The sequence below is a fragment of the Falco cherrug genome, chromosome 1 (assembly GCF_023634085.1).
Source record: "Falco cherrug isolate bFalChe1 chromosome 1, bFalChe1.pri, whole genome shotgun sequence".
Taxonomy (NCBI): domain Eukaryota; kingdom Metazoa; phylum Chordata; class Aves; order Falconiformes; family Falconidae; genus Falco; species Falco cherrug.
In genome coordinates, this window is record NC_073697.1 from 117484556 (window position 1) to 117507075 (window position 22520).

A 22520-nucleotide genomic window follows, 5' to 3' on the forward strand; every position below is an offset into this window, starting at 1 on the left:
CTTGGAGCAGTGTCACTGCCAGCCAGGCAGGAGGACAGCAGGACAAGAGGGCAGAACCCCACAGCAGCTCCCCAGGCCTGGCCCTCACCTCACCGCTGCCACCGCCCCTGCTGCTTCCCAGCCCAGTGACTTTGTGTGGCACTTCTCCAAATGTGCTGGAGGGTGTCCCCAAGCTCCCTCGCAAAGGTGGGGTGTCCCTGAGCCCGCTGGCAAAGCCCTTGCCCTCACCTCGGACCTGTGCTCTTGCACAAAGCCAGTGTGGGGACATCAGTGTCACCTGCAGGCACGTCCTGGCAGAGGATGCCTGTCCCCTCCGTGTGTTTCGAGAAGGCGGTGCTGAGGCATGTGTGTCCACCGAGGGCAGCAGGTTGTGACTCCTCAGTGGAGTAAGTGCTTCTGGCATCTGTGAGCGAGAAGCATAAAACCCCACGAGCAGGTTTACAACCCACACCCCATCCTCACCGTCCCCATACCGGTTTGCTGGGATGAACCTTCAGGATGGTGGGACTGGTCCTTGCGGTGTCCCACAGGAGAGCCTGGCTGGGGGAGGAGAGGGGCAGCACTCAGGGCTGAGACCCCCGCTGCTGAGGGTGCCGCCAACCAACCCTTGAATTTTGGACCACCACGTACCTTTGAACATTTATTAAACACTTGCAGTTGTGTTTTTCCATAGGGAAAAGCTTCTTCCACAGAAAAGCACAGCTGCCCTTGGTTACCTCCACACCATGTCCTGGTGGGGGGACCCCACAGCGTGCCCACATGGGGGGTGCGAAGCCCAGCCGTCTGGGGGGGGACGGGGGACGACAGTGCCTGTGCCCCCGGGCTCGCCCGCTGGGAATAGCTTTCCAGCCCCCTCCTGCTGGGCCGGTGGGGCACGGGGGGGTTTATGCTTTTACTGCTGCGGGTTTTGGGGGTCTTGTGGGGTGACACAGCCAGCGTGGGCGAAACGGGGGCCGTGCCCCGTGTCTGACCCTCGGAGCGATACCGCGGGTGGCCGAGTCCCGGAGCCGTAACACCAGTGCTGAGCGCTGGGGCAGAAAGGGGGGTGCCCCACCGCCGGGACCGTGCCGGGCGCCCACCCCCGGGGCGATGCCGTGGGCTCCCGCGCCCGGGGCCGTGCCGGGCCCCCACCCCCGGGCCGTGGCGGGCGCTGCGGCCGGCAGGGGGCGCGGAGCGGCGGGAGCCCCCGCCCGCCCCGGCGGAGCGGCGCGCAGAGCGGCGGGCAGGGCTGCGGCATGGAGGGCAGCCGGACGCCCCCCCGGTACGGAGCGCTGGAGTCCACCCGCTGGCCGCCCGCCGGCGCGGGGCCAGGTGAGCACGGCGGGACCGGGACGGGCGGGGGGCACCGGCGGATCCAAACTTACCCTCTCCCCCCCTCCTTGCCCCGACCCCGGGGGCTCCGAGACTCCGCGGGCACCCCGAGCCCCGGGGAGCTGGCGGGGAACCGGCGGCTTCATCCAGCCAAGGGAGCCCGGCGGGTGCTCCCCGTCCCGGCAGCGGCACCGCCGGAGCCCCCCGCCGCCGCCCTGGGGAGTGGGGCGGGGGGTGAACGGACCGGCGTGGGGAGGGAGGGAGGGAGGGAGGGAAGGGCTGGGGGGGGGAGAGAAAGGACCGAGAGAAGGGGCTGGCTGGAGGGGAGGCAGGGTGGTGAGCAGGGGGATGGCTGGAGGGCAGGGATGGCCTGGGGGGAACAGGGACGCGGCCCCGGGCTGCCATGCCCGGCTGTGGGCACGGCTGGGACCGGGAGCCTGGGGCGCACACCCTGCCCTTCGCTGTCTTTTCTCCTCTCGGACCAGTTCCTCCAGTATGAAACAGGGAGGCAGGGAGTCCCCGACCTTGGGGTGGGAGGAAGGCGCCCAGTGCTGGGCGGTGGGCAGCATCCTGGGCAGGGGAGGCTCCTGCAGTCCCCCTGCCATGACATGCCTGCAACCTCTCCCCTTCCCTACCCCTCGGCTCCCCTTCAGCCCCTTGCACCCAGCGGGATAGGGACAGGCAGCTGGAGATGGAGGGATGGAGGGAACTCCAGCACCCTGCTTGGTACTGTGGTGTGTGGGTGCTGCCTGTGAAGCCGCTCAGCTGCTTGGTGAGCGGTCTGAAGTTTTGTCCTTCTCCTTTGTGCCTTTCAGCACGGCAACACGTATCCTCCCTCCTACACCTCCCCTGCCTGGGAAGTGTCTATGTGGCGAGCCTGCCCTTGGGGAGCCCTTCCACCACCTGGGTCCTCTGCTCCCAACAGCTGGGTGGCATCAGGGTGGTCCAGGGAAGGGTCAAACACTTGCTGGACCCACATTGGGTATGGCCCGGGCATCCCCCCTGGGTAGCCTGTGAGCAGGGCTGTGGTGGCAGCGATGTTTTCTGGTTCAATGCAGTTCTGTAAACTCCCAGCTCCTGGGGGACCCTCATGGTGGGCAAGAACGTGGCAATGGTTGGCGTCTGTTCCTTGAATGCTGCTCTGCTGTTTGCTACCATTCCAGGAAATCTCAGGCCAGCCCTGCAAAGCACCGAGCACACACAGCCTCTTGCCCTGCCTGTGCTCAGGAGGTGACCCAGGGGAGTGTGCACACAGCAGTGGGGTCTTGCAGAGGGGCTACACCCCTGGTGATACCCCCTGTAAGGCATCCCGGGGTACCTCACCTGTTCACTCTGGTCTTTCTTATGGCTGTCTAGCATGGCCCCAATGGTGCTGGCTGTGCCAGGGGCTGCACAAACACAGCCGGAGAAATCCCCTCCTGCTGCAGTGGGCCAAGGCTGCATGTTTCTCCCTGGTTTACTAGAGGAGGCACTGGCAGGGAAACAGTGCCACACTTTGCAGGCTGCCAGTAGCTGCGATCTCTCCCATCTGAGCATGATCCTGTCCTTTGGGACCAGCATGCTCGGCCATGCATTGGCAGTCCTGGAGGCTCGCGTCCCTCCTGCCAGGCAGCGTGGGTGGTGGGGACGGCACCCCTCTGAACAAGGCTGTCACAGAGCTGGGCAGTGGGCTGCCATTGCTCTCATTATTGAACTTGTGGAGCAAAGGCTGATGCTGATGGGCTGAATGCCCCCTGCTCATGCTGCTTTTTGTGGCAGAGAAAAGCACATGGCTGAGTTAAAGTCCTCTTGAGATAAAGCCCAAGAGCTCTGCCCCCCCACTCCCCCAGGGGACTATCAGTCAATCACCCAACTTTAATCATGAAGTAAATTGCTTGAAATTCAACTGTGTGCTGGTTGCTGCTGTGACTCATCTCAGGCTTGCTGCTGGCTGTCTAAATGTTTTCACCTAGGCCATATGGACTGGAGTCTCTGGCTATTATACTCCTCATTAGTGATACTTGCTTGCCCTGGGCCATGTGTGATGATTAGAGCATCTTCAAGTTGAAATCAAAGCTTTCTCCCCTTCCTTGGTTTGCCAGGTTGAAACGGTGCCAGGTGGGGGTCCTTTGGCTTGGGCAGCGTGGGGTTGATTTCTGTATCTGTGTGCGCTGTTGTGTGTGCAGCTGTGGGAGCAAAGGGACCCCTGGGCAGCGTGGCTGCACACAGGCGTCATCCCTCTCCAGCCCCAAAGGGAGACTCAGGACTGTAAGTTTGATCACAGCTTAATAAACATCCCTGCCTTAGGCCCTCGCTGGTGCCAGGCACTTGGGGAGGGTGTAAGAAACCCATTCTTCGGCAAAACCATCTCCAATGAGACCTTTTGCCCAGCTATCTGCTTGCAAGATGTGCTGGGTTTTAATCCCTCCTGAGCTCTGAGGGTCTGTACTTGCCATCCATGACTGCTGTGTGGTGTCACTGCCATCGCCCAGGTTTGTGGGTGCACAGTGCCCTTTGGTCTCACCACTGTCTCAGGAAAGCTGTGACCTGGCCTGTGTCTGTAGCTGCTGGTGTTCGCGAGCTCAGCATCACTCCATATCTGCCTGGAGAAAGCATCTCCTGAGCTAGCAGGGAATATCCATGCACATCCAAATCAATTGTCTCATTACATGGAATCGCAGAGGAATTTGAATCAGGAAGGAACTCTGGAGATACTGAGTTCAACCCCTTGCTCAAAGCAGGCTTAGTAGATCAGCTTGCTCACAGCCTTGTCCAGAAGGTATCCTGGACCAAAGGTGGAGATCCCACAGTCCCTCTGATCCTTGTTCCAGTGTCTGAGCAATGTTTCACCCTGCTTCTCTCAGCCTCTCCCCATTCATCCCGTGCTCCAGCCCCTGTGCTCAGATATTCAGGTCTTGGCATGATGACCTGTGGTCCTGGGCAGCTGCTGGCGGGTGGAAGGAGTCTCCAGTAGCAAGTTCACCTTCCTGTCCTATCAGCTGCCGATTAGTCGCCTGGATGGATTCATTGGTTTCTTGTGAGGTTTTGTGGATGGTTTTGGTGCAGAGGCATAGCTCTGTGTTCCCTTCTCCAGATGCTCCCTCCCAAGGTCTGTGGGCTTCATTGTGCAGGAGCATTTTCCTGGGACTGCCCTCCCTCTGCTTCTGTGCTGAATTAAGCAGCTCCAGGCATATGGCTGTCCTCTTAGAGCTTCTTGTCTGGGACTTACTGCTTTAGTGAGCAGTTCCCTGGCGTGCCTGAGGACACATCTTGCCTGAGGGATGGAGGGTGCCATGAGCCCAGCCACACCACCTGAAGGCACAGCCAAGGTGCCTTCAGGCTAACTTCCTCGAGCCCTGGAGCCGTTGCTCTGCTGCGTGGTGTAGACCTGTCTGCGGTCCCCATTTCACAGGATGCTCCTGACCTGCAGCAGGAGGCTGCAGGTGACTTTGGGGAAGTGCATGAGGGCAGCTTCCCTTGGGCAGGGTGGTCCCACCACACCATATTCCCTGTCTCTGATGGGAACCCACCCAGAGCTGAGCCAGGAGCTTTCTTGCTTTTGTGGGCAGCTGCCTGTGGGCTGAAATTGCATCCCAGCCTCCTGCCACAGATGGAGGTGAGCAACGCAGCACTGCCACCTCCTCTTTTCATGTACACAGGCAAGGATTCTCCTCTCCTGTCTGGGATGGCTTCTGCTAATGAGGTTCTGGGGTGAGAAGAAAGAAGCAGCGATACTGACACCTGTTTCAAACCCTTGCACTCACCTGCTGGGAAACAGCTGGCTGATAACGTCAGCCAAATACTTCCACCACCAGTGATCAAAGGTATTCTGGGTTATTCACCCACCCACCCAGGCCAGAAGTGACAGGCCCCCTCCCCCAGGCCCACGCCTGTGCTCCTAGCGGCGGTTAGATGTGTCCTTGGCTAATGAGGGCTGCAGTAAGCTCCTAGCTTTGTTTATTGGTGCATCTGTAAAATAGTCAGCCTTGTCATTTCAGCCTGGGCACGGAAGCGACACTTAGAGCGATGCAGCTTCTTCCTGACAGGTCTAGAGCTGCACTGAAGTACAGCTGAACCCCAGGGGGTGGCTGCCTGCAAGCACATGCCGGCTGCACCGCAGTACCTTCACGTGCGTCGTTACCTGCGTGCCCACCGGCAGCGGCAGGGAGGTCCCCGGCGCACGGCCCCAGCTGCCCAGCAGCACTGGGTGCAGGTGCAGCGAAATATCCCGGGCAAGAGGAGCTCTGGGGTGGCAGAGCAGCAGGGTGCTTGGGACTAGGGACCTCAGCATCCTGGTCCCCTAGCAACTGCACTCTGGTCCCCTAGCAACAGCATCCTGGTCCTGTAGCAACCACAGTCCAGTCCCCTAGCAACTCCCTTCAGGCCTGTAGAAACGAGGCTATGGGAAGGTTTCTGTGCAAATTCGTAGCAGAGCCATTGAGCAGGAGCTGATGGAGGGCAGCGCATCCAACCCCACACTTCGTCCAACCCATGTATTCACCAGTCTGTCCTGAGCAGGCGCTGGCTCCTGAGAGCATCCTGACAGCTTAGAGTGGGGAGCGAGTGCAGATTCAGCACGCTGGTGTCAGCTGAACGTGGCCTTCATGGCTAAGGGAAGAGGGAGATAATCTCCAAGTAGTCCTCATGAGTTTCTAAGCCAAAAACAGCAGAAAACTGTTCTCCAAAGCAGCCACACTAACCCAAACCACTCATGTTTTGGCTAATAAACCTTCTTTGCCAGCAGCCTTGGAAACATGCGTCACTCTGGGAAGGATTTCTTAAGCAGGTTTACATGATGGGTAGAGGACCAGTGAGCGCAGAGTGTTTTGTCTTGTGCCTTCATGCTGGTCCCTTCCTCCCCTGTAACCCTCAGTACTGGCCTGGGTCCCATTTGGGATCCCTAAGCCAAGCGCTCGAGCTCTGACATCTCCAGTTCCCAGCCCTTGGCTCCTGGAAAATCCTGCTCCCGGAGTCGGTGCTCCCTGGCTGTGCTTTCCTCTGTCCCTGCATGGGGCAAGTCCCAGGACTGCTGGAAGGCAAAGTCTCGGAGGGGAGATGTGCCCTGTGAGATTCAAAGGGAGCAGAATTCGCCCCTGATGCCTGTGATATTTGATGTTTTCTCATAGCCTGGCTTTGCTGTAGCTGCTAAGCCCCCTCTTCTCAACCTGTGCTGTGTGTGCATCACGGGAGAGCCGGATTAGCCCGTGTGTGATAAATGTGCTGCTGAATGTTGCTGATAACAAGCTCAGTGATCTGTCTCCAAGAGCCAGACCAGGCTGGCAGGTGGGAGCAAAACCTCAGTTATCCCCATAAAATGGACTGGGAGCCGCTGTGGGACTTGTGGGTTCGCGGGCACGGTGTGAATCAGTGCAGCATCCTCGAGTAAATCGATGTGACTGGGGAGGGGCCAGCGGAGGCTACAGAGGTGATCTGGGGACTGGAGCATCTCCCTTCGAGGAAGGGCTGGGGGAGCCGGGGCTGTTTAGCCTGGAGGGGAGAAGACTGGGAGGGGACCTTGTCACTGTCCACAAATACCTTAAGGGTGAGGGCCCAGAGGACCGGGACGGGCTCTTTCCAGTGGTGCCCAGTGACAGGACAAGGGGCACAAACTGCAGCACAAGAAGCTCCAGCTGAATATGGGGAAGAACTTCTTCACCTTGAGGGTGGCAGAGCCCTGGCACAGGCTGCCCAGAGAGGCTGTGGGGTCTCCTTCGCTGGAGACATTCAAACCCACCTGGACGTGGCTCTGTGCAGCATCTCTAGGAGAGCTGCTGCAGCAGGGGGGTGGGCTGGGTGGGCTCCAGGTGCCTTCCAGCCCCGGCTGTTCTGTGATTCTGTGACAGTCATGTGCAAACCAGTGGGACATCAGAGGGACAGCTGCGTGTAAATCAGTGGAGGGGGGCGGGGAAGGCAGAGCTGGTGGTCCGGGCAACAGATCGAGGTTGCTGGGCTGTTGTGCTGTCTGTCCCTGGGCTTGCCACTGTGCTTTTTTAAGATATAAATTACAGCCCCTTTTTCCTGCATTTTGCTGTGAGGTTCTTGACTCTTGCCTTGAGCAAGTGACATCGCTTTTCTCTGCCTCAGTTTCCCCAAGTGGTTTATAGAGGTGACACTCGGCACTCCAGAGGATGAGGAAGCTGAACTGGCCTGCCGGGTACCATGGAGGCTTTTTCCCCCAGTGAGTTGGGGAGGATGGGGGGTGTGTGCGTGTGTGTCTTCACCTAGCCTGTGATGGAAGGGGAGCAGCTGTAGGAACTTTACCTCCATGACTCCTTGGCTCTGTGCTATATGGGCTCAGCATTGGTTCCTCACATGCACTGGAGGGGAGGAGGGTGCACACACAGGCTCATGTCTCTGTGCTGGAGATCCCAGAGGCTTGCATGGTTCTGGAAAAAGAAGGAGACGTTCCTGTCCTTCCCTCCGGCAGTTTTTAGCTCCCTTGGCCTGCCACTGTTCAGCAGAGGGGGAGACCCCTGGAAATTTGGGGCTTTCTCAGCAGTGCAGAGCCCAGCCCAGCACTGGTGTGAGCACAGTGTGCTGCAAAGCTGGTGCAGGCAGGCGAAACAATGCTTGTTTCTAAGGCTCAGAGAGCTGCCAGCTCAGAAGAGATGGCCTGCTGGCCTCTGAGGTCCTCTTTCACGCAGACACTTTATGCATATTGCATGTGTGTTTGGAGCTGTGCTCAGCGAGCTGAGCCGCAGAGACGCTAAGGCAGCGGTGAACAGAGCCCTGCCAGTGCCCGGCCTCACGTGAAGCAGAAATAAAGGCAAAACGCAGCCGCCGGCAGCTCTGTGCCCTTCCCTGTGTCGGTGACTTTCCGTGTGCCTGCTGGGTTGTCCTCCTCTTGCAGCATGGAGTCTGGAAATGAGTGTAAAACTCTGCACGTGCTTAGTGGTTATACTGGTTTGGTGTTTGCAGGGGGGTCCTCGCGGCAGCCCTGCGATCCCCGTTGTCCTCAGCACCCGTTTGCTGTCTCTGGCTGGCTAATGTGGCTCCCCTTTCATTCCCAGAGGATGAGATTGTTTCCATGGCTGACTCAACCACCACCATCGATGACATCGAAGGGGAGCTCTTCAAAATCGAGAGGATCAGGGAGATCCTGGTGAGGAGGGAGTCAGAGCTGCGGTACATGTGAGTACCTGCCCTCCCTTTCCAGTCTCCCCAGCGTTTTCTGCTTGCCCGATCAAACACAGATCATCCCCAGGGATGGGCAGAGCTGAGGCCACTTTACACCTCGTTTTCCACATGGAAGTGCAGCCTCTCCCATTGCTCTGGCCTTGCTCTCGGAAGCAAGGGTCCCTGTTACAAAGCTGCCACTGCTGCTGTGATGATTTGAGCCAGCCCATTTCTATACAGAGAGTTTATAACACAGGTTTAACTACACTAAATGTTACCCATGTTCAACCACAAGCACCTCATCTTCCCAGTGGGTCCATACTCTTCCTCAGTGCATGGGTCTTGGGCTGGGCTTGGAAAGGGACCTGAGGTTTGGTGGCTTATTGCTGCTCTCTGGGGATACTGCCTTGCCCCAGCACACAGATCTGCAGCTGCTGAACAGCCACACGACCACAGTTTACTCTCTGCGTATTGAAGTATTACACATCCTCCCAGTTTCTCCTTTTCTTCTCCATCCTCTGGGTGCTGGGGCCATCGGGACACATCAGGGCTGGACCAGCATCGGTGCCTGGTGCCTGTCTCCACGCCGCATCCTGCTCTCCACTCCCAGCACAGCCTCTGCAGCCAGATGAGGAGAGAAGGGTTTTCTCCAGGGTCCATTTCGATAATCAAAGCAGTTTTTCCGAAAAATTTGTAGGCTTTTTACATTTAAAGCAATCAAATAGCCACTGTGTTGCAGTGGTACTGACCAGTGGTTAAGGTGATAAAGAACATTTTGCCTGGGTATATCGGGAGATTTTATGGTTTGGGAGGAAAAGGACTGACTAGCATTATAGTCTGGGTTGATTAAGCTTTTTAATACCACTAAACTGCTGTAGTCAGCCCAATCCTGAGATCCCATGCTGTCAGGTCAACACAAAGCCTGGGACTTTTTACTGGTAATGGCAAAGATCGTATTTACTGGGTTGCAGCGCTTGATATGCTGCTTTCTTAATGTGCCCGAGTCCCCACTGGTACCTACGATACAGGGATCACCAAAGCTGGGAAATGCATGTGTAAATCCACTGTCTGGGGAAGCTGTGAGCTGGACTGTGGTTTAGAGGCTCAGATTTGGAGTGGTGACCTCTCTGAGGCATCTTCTCCCTGACTATATTGTTGAAAAGGATTTTTGGAAATTGTAAAGTGTAGTTCTTAAATGCTTTCCATGGCAACCAGTGCCTAAATCTCACAGGTTCTGTCAAAACTCACATCTCTTGCTTTTTCTTATCCCTTTATTTGTTTTCTTCTTTGGCTTGCACTTGGAAAACAAAAACAAATCGCCTACAGAAACCACGTATCAGGGTGGGCATGGCTGCAAAAGTGATCACCTGGAAGCTGGAAATGCCAGGATGACATGCCTGAGTGGTTTGGAGGTGCCGTGGGGAACTCGAGCATCGGCTCTGCAGAGCGCAGCAGTGGGGAGGAGCGTGGCTCTGCAAGGCAGAGAAAGCTGGAGGCTTCCCTGAGCATCGCTGCTGGAGAAGAGGGATCCCAGTCCTGGGTTCTACAGGACAGGGTTAAAAAGGATGGGGACCTGGGGCTGGAAGAGCTTTTTTAATTTTTTTTCCCAATGGGAAAAAAATGTGATATTCCAGCTGGTTGGGCTGTGGGGCTCAGGGAGATGGACATCTCCATTGATGAGCTGCCAAACAGAGGAGTGACCTCTCTGGTCAGTTGATAGCAATCAGTGTTCTCTTCTCATTGGAAATGCCAAACTAAAATGTTCCCACATTTCTGAGATGTGTGTGCTCTGGAAAACAATGACGCTCCCAATATTTCTCCTTTTATAGGGTAAAAAGAAAGATCTGAAATCCCCCTGCGAGATGCAGCTGCACACCTCACCCGCTCAGTGCTCTGCTCCCCGGGGGCAGGCAGGGGTAGCATGGCTACAGCTGATGCTGCTGGAGGTTTTATCCCCCGTGGTAGAGGTAATTTCAGCTCCAGCAGCAGCCTTCTGGGTGCATGTCTTTGCAACCTCTTCTAAGTTTTATTGAAATGAGAATTTTTATTATTGCTCATTTATTATTATCAGTATTGTTTTTTGCAGAATTACATTCCAATTTAGTAATATTTCAGTTATCATTTGACTGTTTATTTTAATTTTAGTAAGTGTATCACTAGCAATCAGCCTGTTGCCCATGTGCAGATCTCCCCGCTGGTGTTCTTTGTTTAAGCTCAGGGTTTAGCCACCACAGGACTATGAGCAGGCAATAAAATGACGAGCAGACCTCCCAGTTCTCCATGTGCAGCGCTCAGACGCTGGCATCGATGGACCTGCTCGATGCTGTGTGCAAACAAATGGAGACACTGGCAGATGGATCAAAAATCTGACAGAGCCAAGAGGAACTCTTCTCCTCTACCTGAGATGATCTCCTATAGCAATCTCTCACAGGGTCCCTCTTCATCAGTCTGTTTATTTTCCCTTCCCTTATTAATATTTCTGGTGTCCTCGGCTCAGCTGACAAAGCTGCATCTTCAAGTAGCTCCAGCAAATATGACTCATCCCAGAAGGGGTGGACAGCATGACTCAGTGGAAGGACCAGCGGGATTTTTAAGATGCAGACAGGGCTTCTAGTAACGCATGCTTCAAAAGGAACCAAAGGCACATCTGTTCAAGGTGGCACCAGCTCGTAAGTCAATCGTGTATTATCTGTAGACACAGATCATGCGTTATGGTTTCTTGTCATTCATGGCCATGGAGCTTGCTAGAAATCTAGGCAGGGCTCTCCCAGGTTGGACGATGTGCCCTGCAAAGCGTCCAAGGAGTCCTTCTGGATCAAAGGCTTGGACAACTTTGGGATGCTCATGCGAAGATGTTGGGGTGCTTGGTAGGGCTTAGGAGGATGTATGGTGCCTCTGATAGGTGAAAAATGGGTTGGCTGATTCCTCACAGCCAACGTTTGGATACGCTGCTCCTCTTGGAGGCTCGGTGCAGGCAGGTTGAGCTCTGCGCCCTGCTGTGTTGGTGCTCACCAGCTTCTACGTGAAACTGGTCAGTGAATGTGATGTTTAATGGGGGAAAATGTTTCCCGTCTCACCCCATGTAGGCAAGACACAGTGCAGTGCAGGGCCAAATCCTGTACAGACACCTCTGTTTTCCAGCTGAGAGGTTTGTGCCACTGAGTATTTTCCCAGCACAGACTGCTCATGGCTCGGCGCCCGCGTCTGTTGTCTAAACCATCCAGGGCTGCAGTCACAAGCCTGTAGGGTCTAGGGAGCCCTTAGATACAGATGTTTCTGAGAGATCAGTGGATTAGTTGCACTGTCATAGGGAAATGGTCCTGGTTCAGTGTCCACATCTACCCCAGGCTGATGATGGGAGCCCCCTTTTCTGCAGGTGGAGTTGCTCAGGACCATCTGAATGTGCTGCCTGACCCCAGCCCCTCTGCCACAGGAGCTGCTGGCAGTAAGCAGGAGGACTTTGAGGAAAGGACCCAAAAGGGCAAAGCCAGGAGGTCTCCAAAGCCAGAAGCTACGGGCACAAGAGGGGTCAGGAGGTGGGGAGCACAGCCTGCAGACCAGAGGCAGCACTGAGGGTTATTTGAGTCGTGACTTGTCTCGTCCTCTGTGGTGTCACCTACCCGGGGGAGATCCTCAAGGATGGCTTGGTTCGTGGTGGAGAGAGGTCTCAGCCGTGAGCACTGTCTGCTCGTGGGGTTTCCCTCACTGCAGGTAAGTGCATAAAGCTCTTCAAACTGAAGCACTGATGGTCATCATGGCCAGAGACCATTGCTCCTCAGTCTTGTTCAAGCATGACTTTAGCAAGGGCATAGGCATGTGATTTTTCAGAATGAATCAATGACTATATTGGGCTAAGTCTCCCCTGCCAGCCCTAGCGAGCAGCCCTTGAGCTGGGACACCCATGGAGGGGCTGAGTGTCTGTGTCAAACTGCCTCCAGCACAGACAGGGATGCGCGTCCCCCATCTGCTCCATCGGCAGCTGCTGCTGGCATTTGAGCTGAGCCCTTCCTGATGGGTGTCTTGCTGCTGTTGTGTGGCCTGAGCCAGAGATGATGCCGTTGCCTGCGGCTTCGGCAGACACCTTCTCTCTGGCTGAAATGACCTTGTTTCTCAGCAGACACCTGCAAAGTTTGTGCATTTCCTCCTGTTGTGTTTTATTTTTCTACCTTTTTTAATTCTGCAAAAAGGCAGTATAGAAAAATGTCAGATCTTTTAATGTGGCAGCAGCTTCCACTTGTCTTTGGATTTTGCTGTTTGGGGATTGTTTTTATGGGAGGAGAAACACAGCTGCTGTTTTGTGGTGGATGTGCCAGGTTTTAATAAGGCTTCATTGTCGTTAGTGATGAAACTTTCTTTGCCAACAACCAGTGACATGTAGCTCCAACAAAAGCTCTGAGATGAAGTGGGCTGCCATTTCCCATGGAAAAGCAGGTAAATCTGTGCTCCCTGCCGTGGGCACTGAGTGCATTGCCTTCCAGCATTGGCTGGGTGTTGCTCTAGAGGTTTTGAACCTTTCCTTTCCCAGACATTCCCTCAGTGGTTTAATTTGTGTCTCTGCAGGATGGATGACATTCAGCTTTGTAAAGAAATCAGCCGGCTGAAAAAGGAGCTTCAAAAACTCATAGCTCTTCCGGGTAAGGCTTTGCAAAGCTTCAGAGAACTGCACCCTGCTGCTGCAATCAGCAGAGAGGTTTCCATGAAATACAAGAAGCTCTTGAGCAGCTCCCACCCCGGGGTGCTCCCAGGCACTGCTGCTGCAGGCTGTGCATCATGAGCATCGAGAAACGTGGCTCCCTGGGTCTGACCCGAGATCTTTCTTGGGAGTTTTGCTGCTTGCAGTACTGCCAGGGAGTCCTTGTCCAGGCCTGGGCTTGATGGGCAGAGGAAATAGAAAAAGAGAAAAAAACCCGAGTCATTTGAGGGAGAGCATTGGTCTGGTATAGGAGGAGGACAGGAGTTGAGTGCCAGGGGGATGTCACGCCAGGGGGCTTGGCACCACCCCTGATTTAGGTGAATTCGTCATTCGGGATGCTGAAAAGAGGAAAACAGTCTGGGGCAACATATGTGAAAACTTCAGCTGGGAGGAAATGCTGCTTTTGTCACCCACCATGAGCAGGGTCACTCCATGTCCTTGTCACAGCCCATGCCACCCTTGTCCCTCCACATCCCAGCAAAGGCCAAACCTTTCTCGAAAGAATCCCCCTGAGCCGAAATATTAAAATGAAAGCTCACACCAAACAGCTCAGGGTTTGAATGAGCAAGAGAGGCTTCCCCACCAGCTGTATCCGTCACTGTTCGTAAGGCTTTGCCTCCTCCTAGGACATCCTCATCCATCCCCCGGTAAGGACTTTATATCCTATTTCAGAACCAGATGGGAGACAGAGCCCCGCTCATTTGTACCCATCCAAGCATTAAGATTTGGACCCCAGGTATTTCCCCTACAGGTATCTCTGAAGGTGCTGCGCTCGCTGGGCTCAGTGAGTGTGTCGCAGGGGGCGATGCCTGGATGCAGAGGAGGCACCGGCTGTGTGTGTTTTCCAGAGCAGCAGCTCAGCTCGTCAGTGCCGTACCCAAGGTTATCTCAAAGCCGAGCGCAGCAAGAAACCTTGAACCCTTCTAATGCCAGTGTTGCTGTGCTGTGTCTGCTTGTGAATCTTCAGCATGCAGTTAGAGCCCAAACGCTGCTTAATATGCAGGTCTTGATCAGTTTAATACAACCTGGCTGCATCCAGAGGGAGGTTCAGACAGGGGAGGGGAGGATTCTGCCATAAAAATGGGAGCTGCTGGCAAAAATATAGACCCAAATCCCATGTGGACTTACAATTCCAAGAACTGGTTCATAAAACAAGACTTGACCTAAACGATGGGTCAGGATCAGAGATGAACTTTCTGAAGCTGGAGATATGTGGCTGGTTTACCTCCATCTGCTTTGGTCCTTCAGTTCTAGCCTTTTCAGCATTCCCAGATGTAGCAGAGAGCAGAAATGCTGCTTGCATCAGGGATGCTCTTTGTATCTTCTCTATAACTGGTCTCAAATCAGACTGTGCTGGAAAAATCCTGCGAATCACTGGTCTTGTGAGACTATCACAGCAGATCATTTGTAAAAATGGGCGGTGAGCTTCAGTTCAGCCAAAGATTCAAACATGTCAGCGCTGACTCAGAGCTCAGCCAGACCCGTGGCTTGAAATCTCACCAGACCCAGGTGCCTTTAATAATTCAGAGATATCGTGGTCACGATGGACTCTGACATAGGCAAGTCAGAAAAGAAGTGCGTGTTTATACAGCAGTATGTTAACTCTGACATGCTCTGACTCAGAAATGCAGGTTGTTAACTGGCTCCAAATAGCCGCTCTGTTTGTGGGCAGCCTGATGTTTCCGATTTGTACAGCATCCAAGTGGCACTGTCAGGGGCTCCCACTCCCACCAGACAGGTGGGAGCTCCTGCACGGAGGCAGTGCCATGGCCAGGTGACTTTGCATTAACTCTTCATGGTAGAAGACCAGCAGCTGTGGGCCAGGCCTCAGTCGGGAGCAGCTTTCTCTGCCAGAAAGCTCGAGCTCACTCCCTGCACCAGCCGCAGCCGTAGGAGAAGCCTCTGTTTGCTGGGCATGTTTCTAACAACATGATGATTATGAGAAGTTCTTCCTATCCAGACCCTGCAGCAGCACCTCCGATCAATACGTAGCAGACTTTAAACCATGAATCAATACATAGTTGAGGTAACTGCTGAGATCCAGCCTGCGGGGTTTGCTCCATACTGTGAATTTTGCTGTGTTTTTATTTAGCTGAAGGAAGACTGGAGATCGATCCACGCTGTGCTGGATTGATTTTGGGGCTGGCTGCTGAATTCAGAAATGGTATTAAATAGATGCAGCACAGTCAGTCATCATTTCCACCTAAAGGTAGCTCTCCTTTTGTATTTAACACTCCTTAGCCCTGTCTATCTTCTTCACATATCCCACTTACCATTAAGTACCAGTTTATACCAGACATGACTCCAAAGTGATGTGAGAGTTTTTCCAGGTCTTCGCTAACTCACTGCCCAAATATATGGGGCACAAGTGGGTTCCACCATGCTCAAGGTAGGTCAGTCTGGGGGTTCAAGTGACAGCTAAGGCTAATGCCTTCAAAATAGCTTGGTAGACGGTTGTCATCCTTGTCGCTGGGGTGGGAATGGGGCTGACAGTGGTTTGCGAGGTCAGATGTAGAGGATGAGATCACTGGGACCGTGTTCAGCAATGGAATAAGGCTACAAAGCCAGCGGATCGTATTGGTTTTTGTGTCTCTGTATGTATGGAGTAAATGGTGGTGTGCAGTGTTCCCAAGGCATCTGGGCACTGGCGGTAATTCCCTGTGCACCTGAATCCTGGCTGGTTTCTCAGCCACATGGAGGACCTGGCTCAGAGGTCTCTGGACCCCTACACAGCTCCGAGCCAGGCTGAGACCGCTTGGGTGTGCAGGTATGGGAAATGTGGGTTAAGCACATCCTGGCTGAACGGTGACACCTGGATCTGACATTTCTGAGCTCGTTGAGACCCAGTACCCAGCCTCTTCAGCAGTGCAGGTGAAGGCCCTGGAGGAGCCACGGCTGTCTCCCACCAGAGAGGTCACCTTGCTGAGAAGCCCTTTGTCCGCTCTGCAAAGCTCACAGTTGCATCTTGCAGTGCTCAGCCTTGTGAAAATTTTGGAGAGAAGCTAAAAATTCAAAGTTTGGTGACACCGGGCCTGTCCCCTCCCAGCCAGGGTGGTTTTGGATGAGGCTGTTGCTTATTTAGCAGCCTGCCTCTGGATCCAGGTGCTTACTTTGGGTGGGCTTTTACCCCCACTCTCATGTCTGCTGCTGGGCTGAGCAGAGGCAGAGCAAGTTTGGCTTCGGTATGGGCGGGATGGACCCTGCTGGTGTCTTAATTGTGTTCCCTGTGCTGCAGAAAACGAGAAGTCCAATGAGGAGAAACAGAAGGAAGAGGAGCTGGTACAGCAGATACACAAGCTGGTGGAAACACGGGATTTCCTGGTGGATGACGTGGAGTTTGAGAGGCTCAGGTAGCTGGGTGCAATTTCTTCTTGTACTGAGGGCAGTGCAGTCTCGTCTGTGTCATGCCTTGCCAGATGCTCCTGGATGCCTTGCTGCTCCTCTCCTGAGTGGTAACCAATCTCTTTGTCATAGGGAAAGGGAAGAAGACAAGGAAATGGCAGAGTTCCTGCAAAGTAAGCTCTCCAAAAGCTACCTCCAGAAAGCAAGTAGGTGGTTGATGAGTTTTATTCCTTGTGTTGAACCTCCCTGGCAGTTTCTCCCCTTTCCTAAGCACTGTCTCCAAGGTCTTATTGCTCTGCATGGGGCTAGCTTACCTGGAGGCAGTCTGTGCTGGAGAAGGGTGTGGGGAAATGGCCACTGGGGGATGCTGGTGCTTGAGATCACATTGTGGAAACATCCCGAATTGGTACAGATGTTACGCTTCCATTTCCCTCCTGGCATTCCCCAGCCACTGCCTCCTGGGAGAACGGGGATGGGTAGGTGTCCTTTTATAGCTGATGTACTTCAGTTGACCCTTTCCAACCAGCTCCTTACATTTCATCACACCATTACCCAAGGTCACAACTTGTGGTGTCCATCCAGTCCTCCTCTCTTCATGGCCTCTGACGGCGAGCCACCCTCTCCCCTGTGCCTCCGTCATTGCTGGAGGAACACCTCTGCGGTGCAGTGGGAGGAATTTCCAGCCCATGGTCCCTGTGCCTGTGTCCTGCCTGTGGACACCCACGAAGCACATGTGGTGATGTGCCTCCTGGGTGCAGGAGCTCGTGCCCAGGTGGGGATCTCAGGAGGGTCAGCATCTTAGCCCTGAAGGGAGCTCTAAGAAGCAGCAATGGGCATGTGCCCTTATCACCTGGCAGACACCGATTCCTCTTTCCATAGCTCCTGTCAAAGAGAAGAAAATGACTTCCAGGGGACAGCAAACCTCTGCACCGTACATGACCAAAACGGGCCTCACCCTGCTCAAGGAGTGCTGTGGCTTCACCTGCTCCATCATGTAGGCCAGCCCCCAGCCCCTCTGCACAGGACATGACCACGGTAGCGTACACCTCCCAGGAAGCTGGGCTGGGCAAGAGGGGCTTCGTGGTGTGCTGAAACGGCCAAGCGCCTGTGTGGGCTGGGTGAGCATCAGCATCTGGGACACACACACGGCGAGGGACCGCCAGGCTGCAGCCCTTCTCTGGAGGGGATGCCGTCAGGGAAAAGTGCTGGAGCCCCACCGAGCCTGGAGAGAGGGGCTGGAAGGGAAGTGGCAGTGGTAGCGGCTGGAAGGAGGACAAGGAGATGGAGGGAGCTGGGCAGAGGGGGAAGAGAGGTGGAGGGCAGGGAGGAGAGGGGCCAGGCACACTGCAGGTGGTGTACCCCGACACCACTGCATCTCCCTGTAAGCGCATACAGGAGGGAGCTGTCGGTCAAGTGTCCTTGTCATTCAAGTGCACCTGGTGCTCACACCCAAGAGTTAGTCTCTTTGGCATTAGGTGGTCTATAAAGCAGGGTTGCTGCTCTAGGGAGCACCAAGCAGATCCATGGCTGCAACCCATAGTTTCCTATCTCCTGTCTTTCCTCCCCAGGTCTCCAGCCAGAGTCCACGACCTGCTCTCCTCCGAGAGGTTCAACTTCCCGTCATTGTTCATGCTTCCCACTGCAGCACCACCACCGAAGAGACTTCCCAAGCAGGCTGGTGCAGGCTTGAATGGTGGCAAGTGTCCTTGGTGCCATGTCAGCAGTCGTCTCCTCTTTGACATCAGCAAACACCGAATTCCACCCGAGCTCAGCTTGGAAGAGGTATGTGCAGCAGCGGCAAGCAAGCCCAGCACAAAGAGGACTGGTGCAGTCCTTTACCTGGACAGAGCAATAAAAAAAGCACTGGGAGCTGATGTTTGGAGGACATTGTGCTCCACCATCCAAGACATGCTGTGGCCACAGATGATGTCTCATCCCTAGCCTTGTACCACCTTGTGAGTCTCTACGGGATGATTCCTGAGGACTCTTGGTGGGGAATGTCTCCGGTCTGGGTTTTATTGTGTTTGCATCGGTTTTATTGCAAGGTGCTGTATGGCTCTGGGTGGAGCTAGGCAAAGCGTGAAGGGCAGTCCCCAGAGCCAGCTGGATGAAGGGCTAATTCTTGTGAAGTTGTCACCTGAGCACAGACCTGGTGTGTTGAACCGTGGGGCAGGTGCATCGCTTTCCCCACCGCGCTAGTTCCTTGATTCGGTTTTCAGCTCCAAGAAAGAGGAGGAAATTAAAGCAAAAGAGAAAAGGAGAAACATTCAGAAGAACAGGGCAACATGCAGAGGGAAATGAAAACCAAATGGGAGACTGGGGAAATGTCAGGGAAAGGTGGAGACAGCAGGTGAGAAACACTCTTACTGCCAAGAGGGCATTCAGTCCTGCACTCCCGTGCCCCAGCCAGAGCCTCTGCGCTTGGCATCATGAGCTGGATGTAAAGTTCTGTGCAAAAGACTCATGGCACCCCGAGGTCACCCAGTCTCAGTTTCTGTTGTCCTTTCTGGGTATCCACCTGTGCTGAGGTGGCACAGCCAGATCTGCTAAGCCCCCTTTCACCCCCTGCCCTGCCTGCCCTACTGCCCAGTAGGCTGCTGTGGCTTCACTGGGTGGCCTGGGGTGGCCTCCCATCTGTATGGCTGCCCTCTGGCCAAAATGCTGATTCCTCCAACTCAGTTCTGCTGCAGCTTGCTGTAGGGTCTGGAGATGGTGTTCCTGCCTGGGTCACTGTCTGACATGCCCGTGCCAGCAAGATGGTCACAACTCATTTGCCTCTTTCCATGGCCCCTAATACCATATTCATCCTTATAAAACACAATGCAGCGGGATCCTTCCTAGTGCAATGCCATAAGCAGGTCCACATTCCTCCTGCATTTCTTTATCATCACTGCCAGAAAACTCGTTGTGTGGGACCCTGTTCTTTAAGTGACGCTTTGGTTCGTGTCACCCGAGTTGACTTCAGTGGCCTCAGTCTAAAGCCTGCTTAGTTTGTGCTGCTGATTGTTAATGTCCTACAGCATCCTACAGCCACCCCCTGCCAGCTCCTCGTGCTCTCCTTGCTTGGGGGAGGCTTCAGTGTGGGCTGGAGGGAGCACCCTGGAGATCACAGGGGCCAACTAGGTCACGGAGAGCTCCGCTCTGCTTTGCCAGCCCTGTGTAACAGAGTGAGGTGCAGTACACAGCTGGGACTGTTGGCCAAGCAAGGGTGACAGACCTTGGCAGCATCCATCCTGGAGCTAATGGGGCTCCCTGCTCTTCCAGAAACTGTCCAGTGGCTGCTTTGCTCGGTGATTCTGCAGTCACACGTGTGGTACAATATGGGTGTTTGCTTTGCTCCACACTGACCAAAGGCTCAAGACCTAGAAGCCCCTCCTTGCTGTCCTTGCCTTCCAGGGTCTTCTGGGGAAGGATGAGCAACTAAGCCAGTTCAGTTGGTTGGACTGAGAGGGAGCCAAAGGCAGGGGAGAGCCCTCGATCCAGGACTCGGGCCCCTAATTCATCCCTCCCTCCACCCCGCAAGGCCCCAAGACCCAGACTCCAGCTGCTGAGCAGTGCTTGGGCTGGCAGGGAGGATGGCGGGGGGGAGATGGGCAAGGTCCTGGCCCATTTTGTTCTGTGTTTACTGGCTGTGTTTGTGTGGCTGGTCATGGAGAAGGAGACAGGCTGCTGTCCTGGCCATATGATACTCTTTGGTCTGTATTTTCACTGATGGCAGAGGTGCGCAGCACACGGGAGCGACACTGTTTCATGTGCATTGATTTCATCCCAAACAAATAAATGTCTGTTGGAAGCTTGGGTTGTAGATATTTTCCCCACCTGGGACCTTTGCGGAGAGAGGTCTCGGGCTGTGTCATGGGAGGGTGGTTGAAGTGGAACAGAAACAAGATCCTAAAAAGTCAGGCTGGGCTGACTAGTGTGGGAATCACGGATGCAGCAGCGAGCTCTCTGCTCCCGCTTGCATACCACGGGGCTGCGTCCTGCCAGTGAGGACATCCCTCTGCCTGCCCTTCTGTCACCTTAGCTCCTTCCCTTGAGGAGCTGCCCCTCTCTGACAGTTTTTATCCCTGCTCTACAGAATGAATAGAATCATTAAACTATAGGCACGTGGTGGCTGTGTAAAGCTGCAACAGCTTTTACTTCTCCTTGCCAGCTGAAATGCAAACTGCCACTCACCTCCCACTGCTCTGGGGAACTATTTAGAAGAACACGGGGCATATCGTGGCCCACACTGCATTTACATGTCAAGGTTTCAGCAAGAAATGAGCTCTTCTGCCACATATAGCAGCTGAGAAGCAATTACTACCCTTGCCTCTGCAGTGGAGGCTTTCGCTATTGTGCTTTCTTCTGTACTGGCGTCACACTGGGGACACTGCACAGGGTCATTTTCTGCTCATGGACGGTAACTCATTAAGCTTCGATAGCCCAATATGGGTCTGAGCTCTGAGGCTTGAGGGAAATTGGATTTCCTGGTCAAGTTCTTGCTGAGACCTGACCTAAGGTACTGTGTTTCTATTTGAGTTTATCCCTAGGAACTCAAGCTTGCAGGGATAACAGCGAAGACACGGGGGGAGCATCCTCTGTTCAGACTCTGCAGCGAGTGTTCTGGCCACGAACTCATCCCTCCTCCTTTCCAAGCAGGCAGCCACCACCAGCTCTGCGGTGCATCCTTTTTCCTTGTCCCTCGTGAAAGCACAGGTTTGGGGAAAGGGAAGGGGTTAATCTGTGCCTTCCTCACTCTTGAAGGAAGGAGTCAGGTGCCTGAGTGACTCCCAGGGATTATGAACCTGGACCGGCTGGACTCAGACTTGTCTGGAGGACACGTTAGCTGAGTGCACTGGCGCAGGACAGAAGTAACTACTGGAAAGAAGGGAGCAAGAGCATGTGTCAATGGTCTCTTGCCTCAAAATCTGTGAGCTCATGTCATTGGGTCCTTGGCCCATTCAAAGTTCTTCCCCAAAAGACTCTGAGCCTAGGCTGAACTCCACAGTGTGTCCCCAGAGCCACTGTTAGTCCTCGTGTTGTATTCCTCACGCTGGGTAGCTGAATGCTCGGAGTAACAGCTCTGACCGTTTCATCCTTCACCTACACCCATTCTCTCACTTTCCCTAGCAGCTTGAGCAGGAAGGTGGGTTTTAGTACAGAGCATGTGGCTGCACAGAGAAATCCACATCCACAGATGTGCTGGCTGTGGCGGTGGAAAATTTCTGAAGCTCTCCTGAGGCAGAGTCCCCCCACCCTGTTGTAAGATCCCTCTCAAATATCTTAGAGCTTAGGCTGAGTTGGGACATCCAAACGTGAACACCAGTACTAATCCCTGTTTGAGACTATGTCCCTGTCCCAGCCTGCTCTCCCCATGCTTTTCTGGGACACCATCTCCAGGCAGCATCCCATCTGCCAGGGAAGGCACACCTATGGTGTCTGGCAGGGGGGGTGGTGGCGGGGGAGTGCTCTGGTATTTCCAATCATCCCAGGAAATTAAGACACCTTAAAATACTTGGTTATTTTTAATAGTTTAAAAGACATCAGCAACAGCGCAGGACAGAGGAGCTGGAAAGGTATGAGACTTCACAGGTATAACCTGTGGTGGAGTCTACGGTATCTGTAGGGCCCTCTGTCCTCCTTTTTCCCTTCCCACCCTGCTGAGCCTTTGCTGGCAGAGCAGGTCATATTGGTCCCTCACAGCTCCGTAGGTATAGCTTCACCCGTGGTTCTACACTTTCTTCTGTTTTGCCTCCATTGAGATGTCTCTGAGGTCTTGGATAAGCTGCTGAATCTAGGGTGGGGAAGAGAGATGGCAGAGCTCAGGGCAGGGATGGGAACCGGAGGCAGAGGGGAGCTTGGTGGATCTTTTGGAGAGCAAAAATCCCCAACCAAACTGAGTAGGAGGATGAGGCATTTGCCTTGCTGGATCTGCACCACCAGAATGGGCTTTTGTGCTGTTCAGGGCAAGGGTGAACGAAACCAAACCTTGGCACAGGTTGATCTGTGTCCCCTGCCCCAGCCTGCCTGGCTCCCACTCCTCCTGCCCCCACAGGGACCCACACCCTGCTCCACCTCCTGGGACCAGACAGGTTTG

The 22520-nt window shown here is 54.4% G+C and overlaps 1 protein-coding gene across 2 annotated transcripts; it reads left to right on the forward strand.

The window, feature by feature from the left end:
- Positions 1-1199: 1199 nt before the first annotated feature.
- LOC102048163 (bMERB domain-containing protein 1-like) lies at positions 1200-20213 on the forward strand. Of its 2 annotated transcripts, none has more exons than XM_055700905.1 (7): positions 1200-1311; positions 8301-8421; positions 12967-13040; positions 16335-16449; positions 16574-16647; positions 17321-17476; positions 18010-20213. In XM_055700905.1, the coding sequence occupies exons 1-6, from the start codon at positions 1236-1238 to the stop codon at positions 17437-17439; spliced, it is 579 nt and encodes a 192-aa protein (XP_055556880.1). In that variant the 5' UTR covers positions 1200-1235; the 3' UTR covers positions 17440-17476; positions 18010-20213. The 2 variants fall into 2 exon arrangements, with proteins under 2 accessions (XP_055556880.1, XP_055556881.1); XM_055700906.1 differs by having other exon boundaries at positions 16574-16614.
- Positions 20214-22520: the final 2307 nt, after the last annotated feature.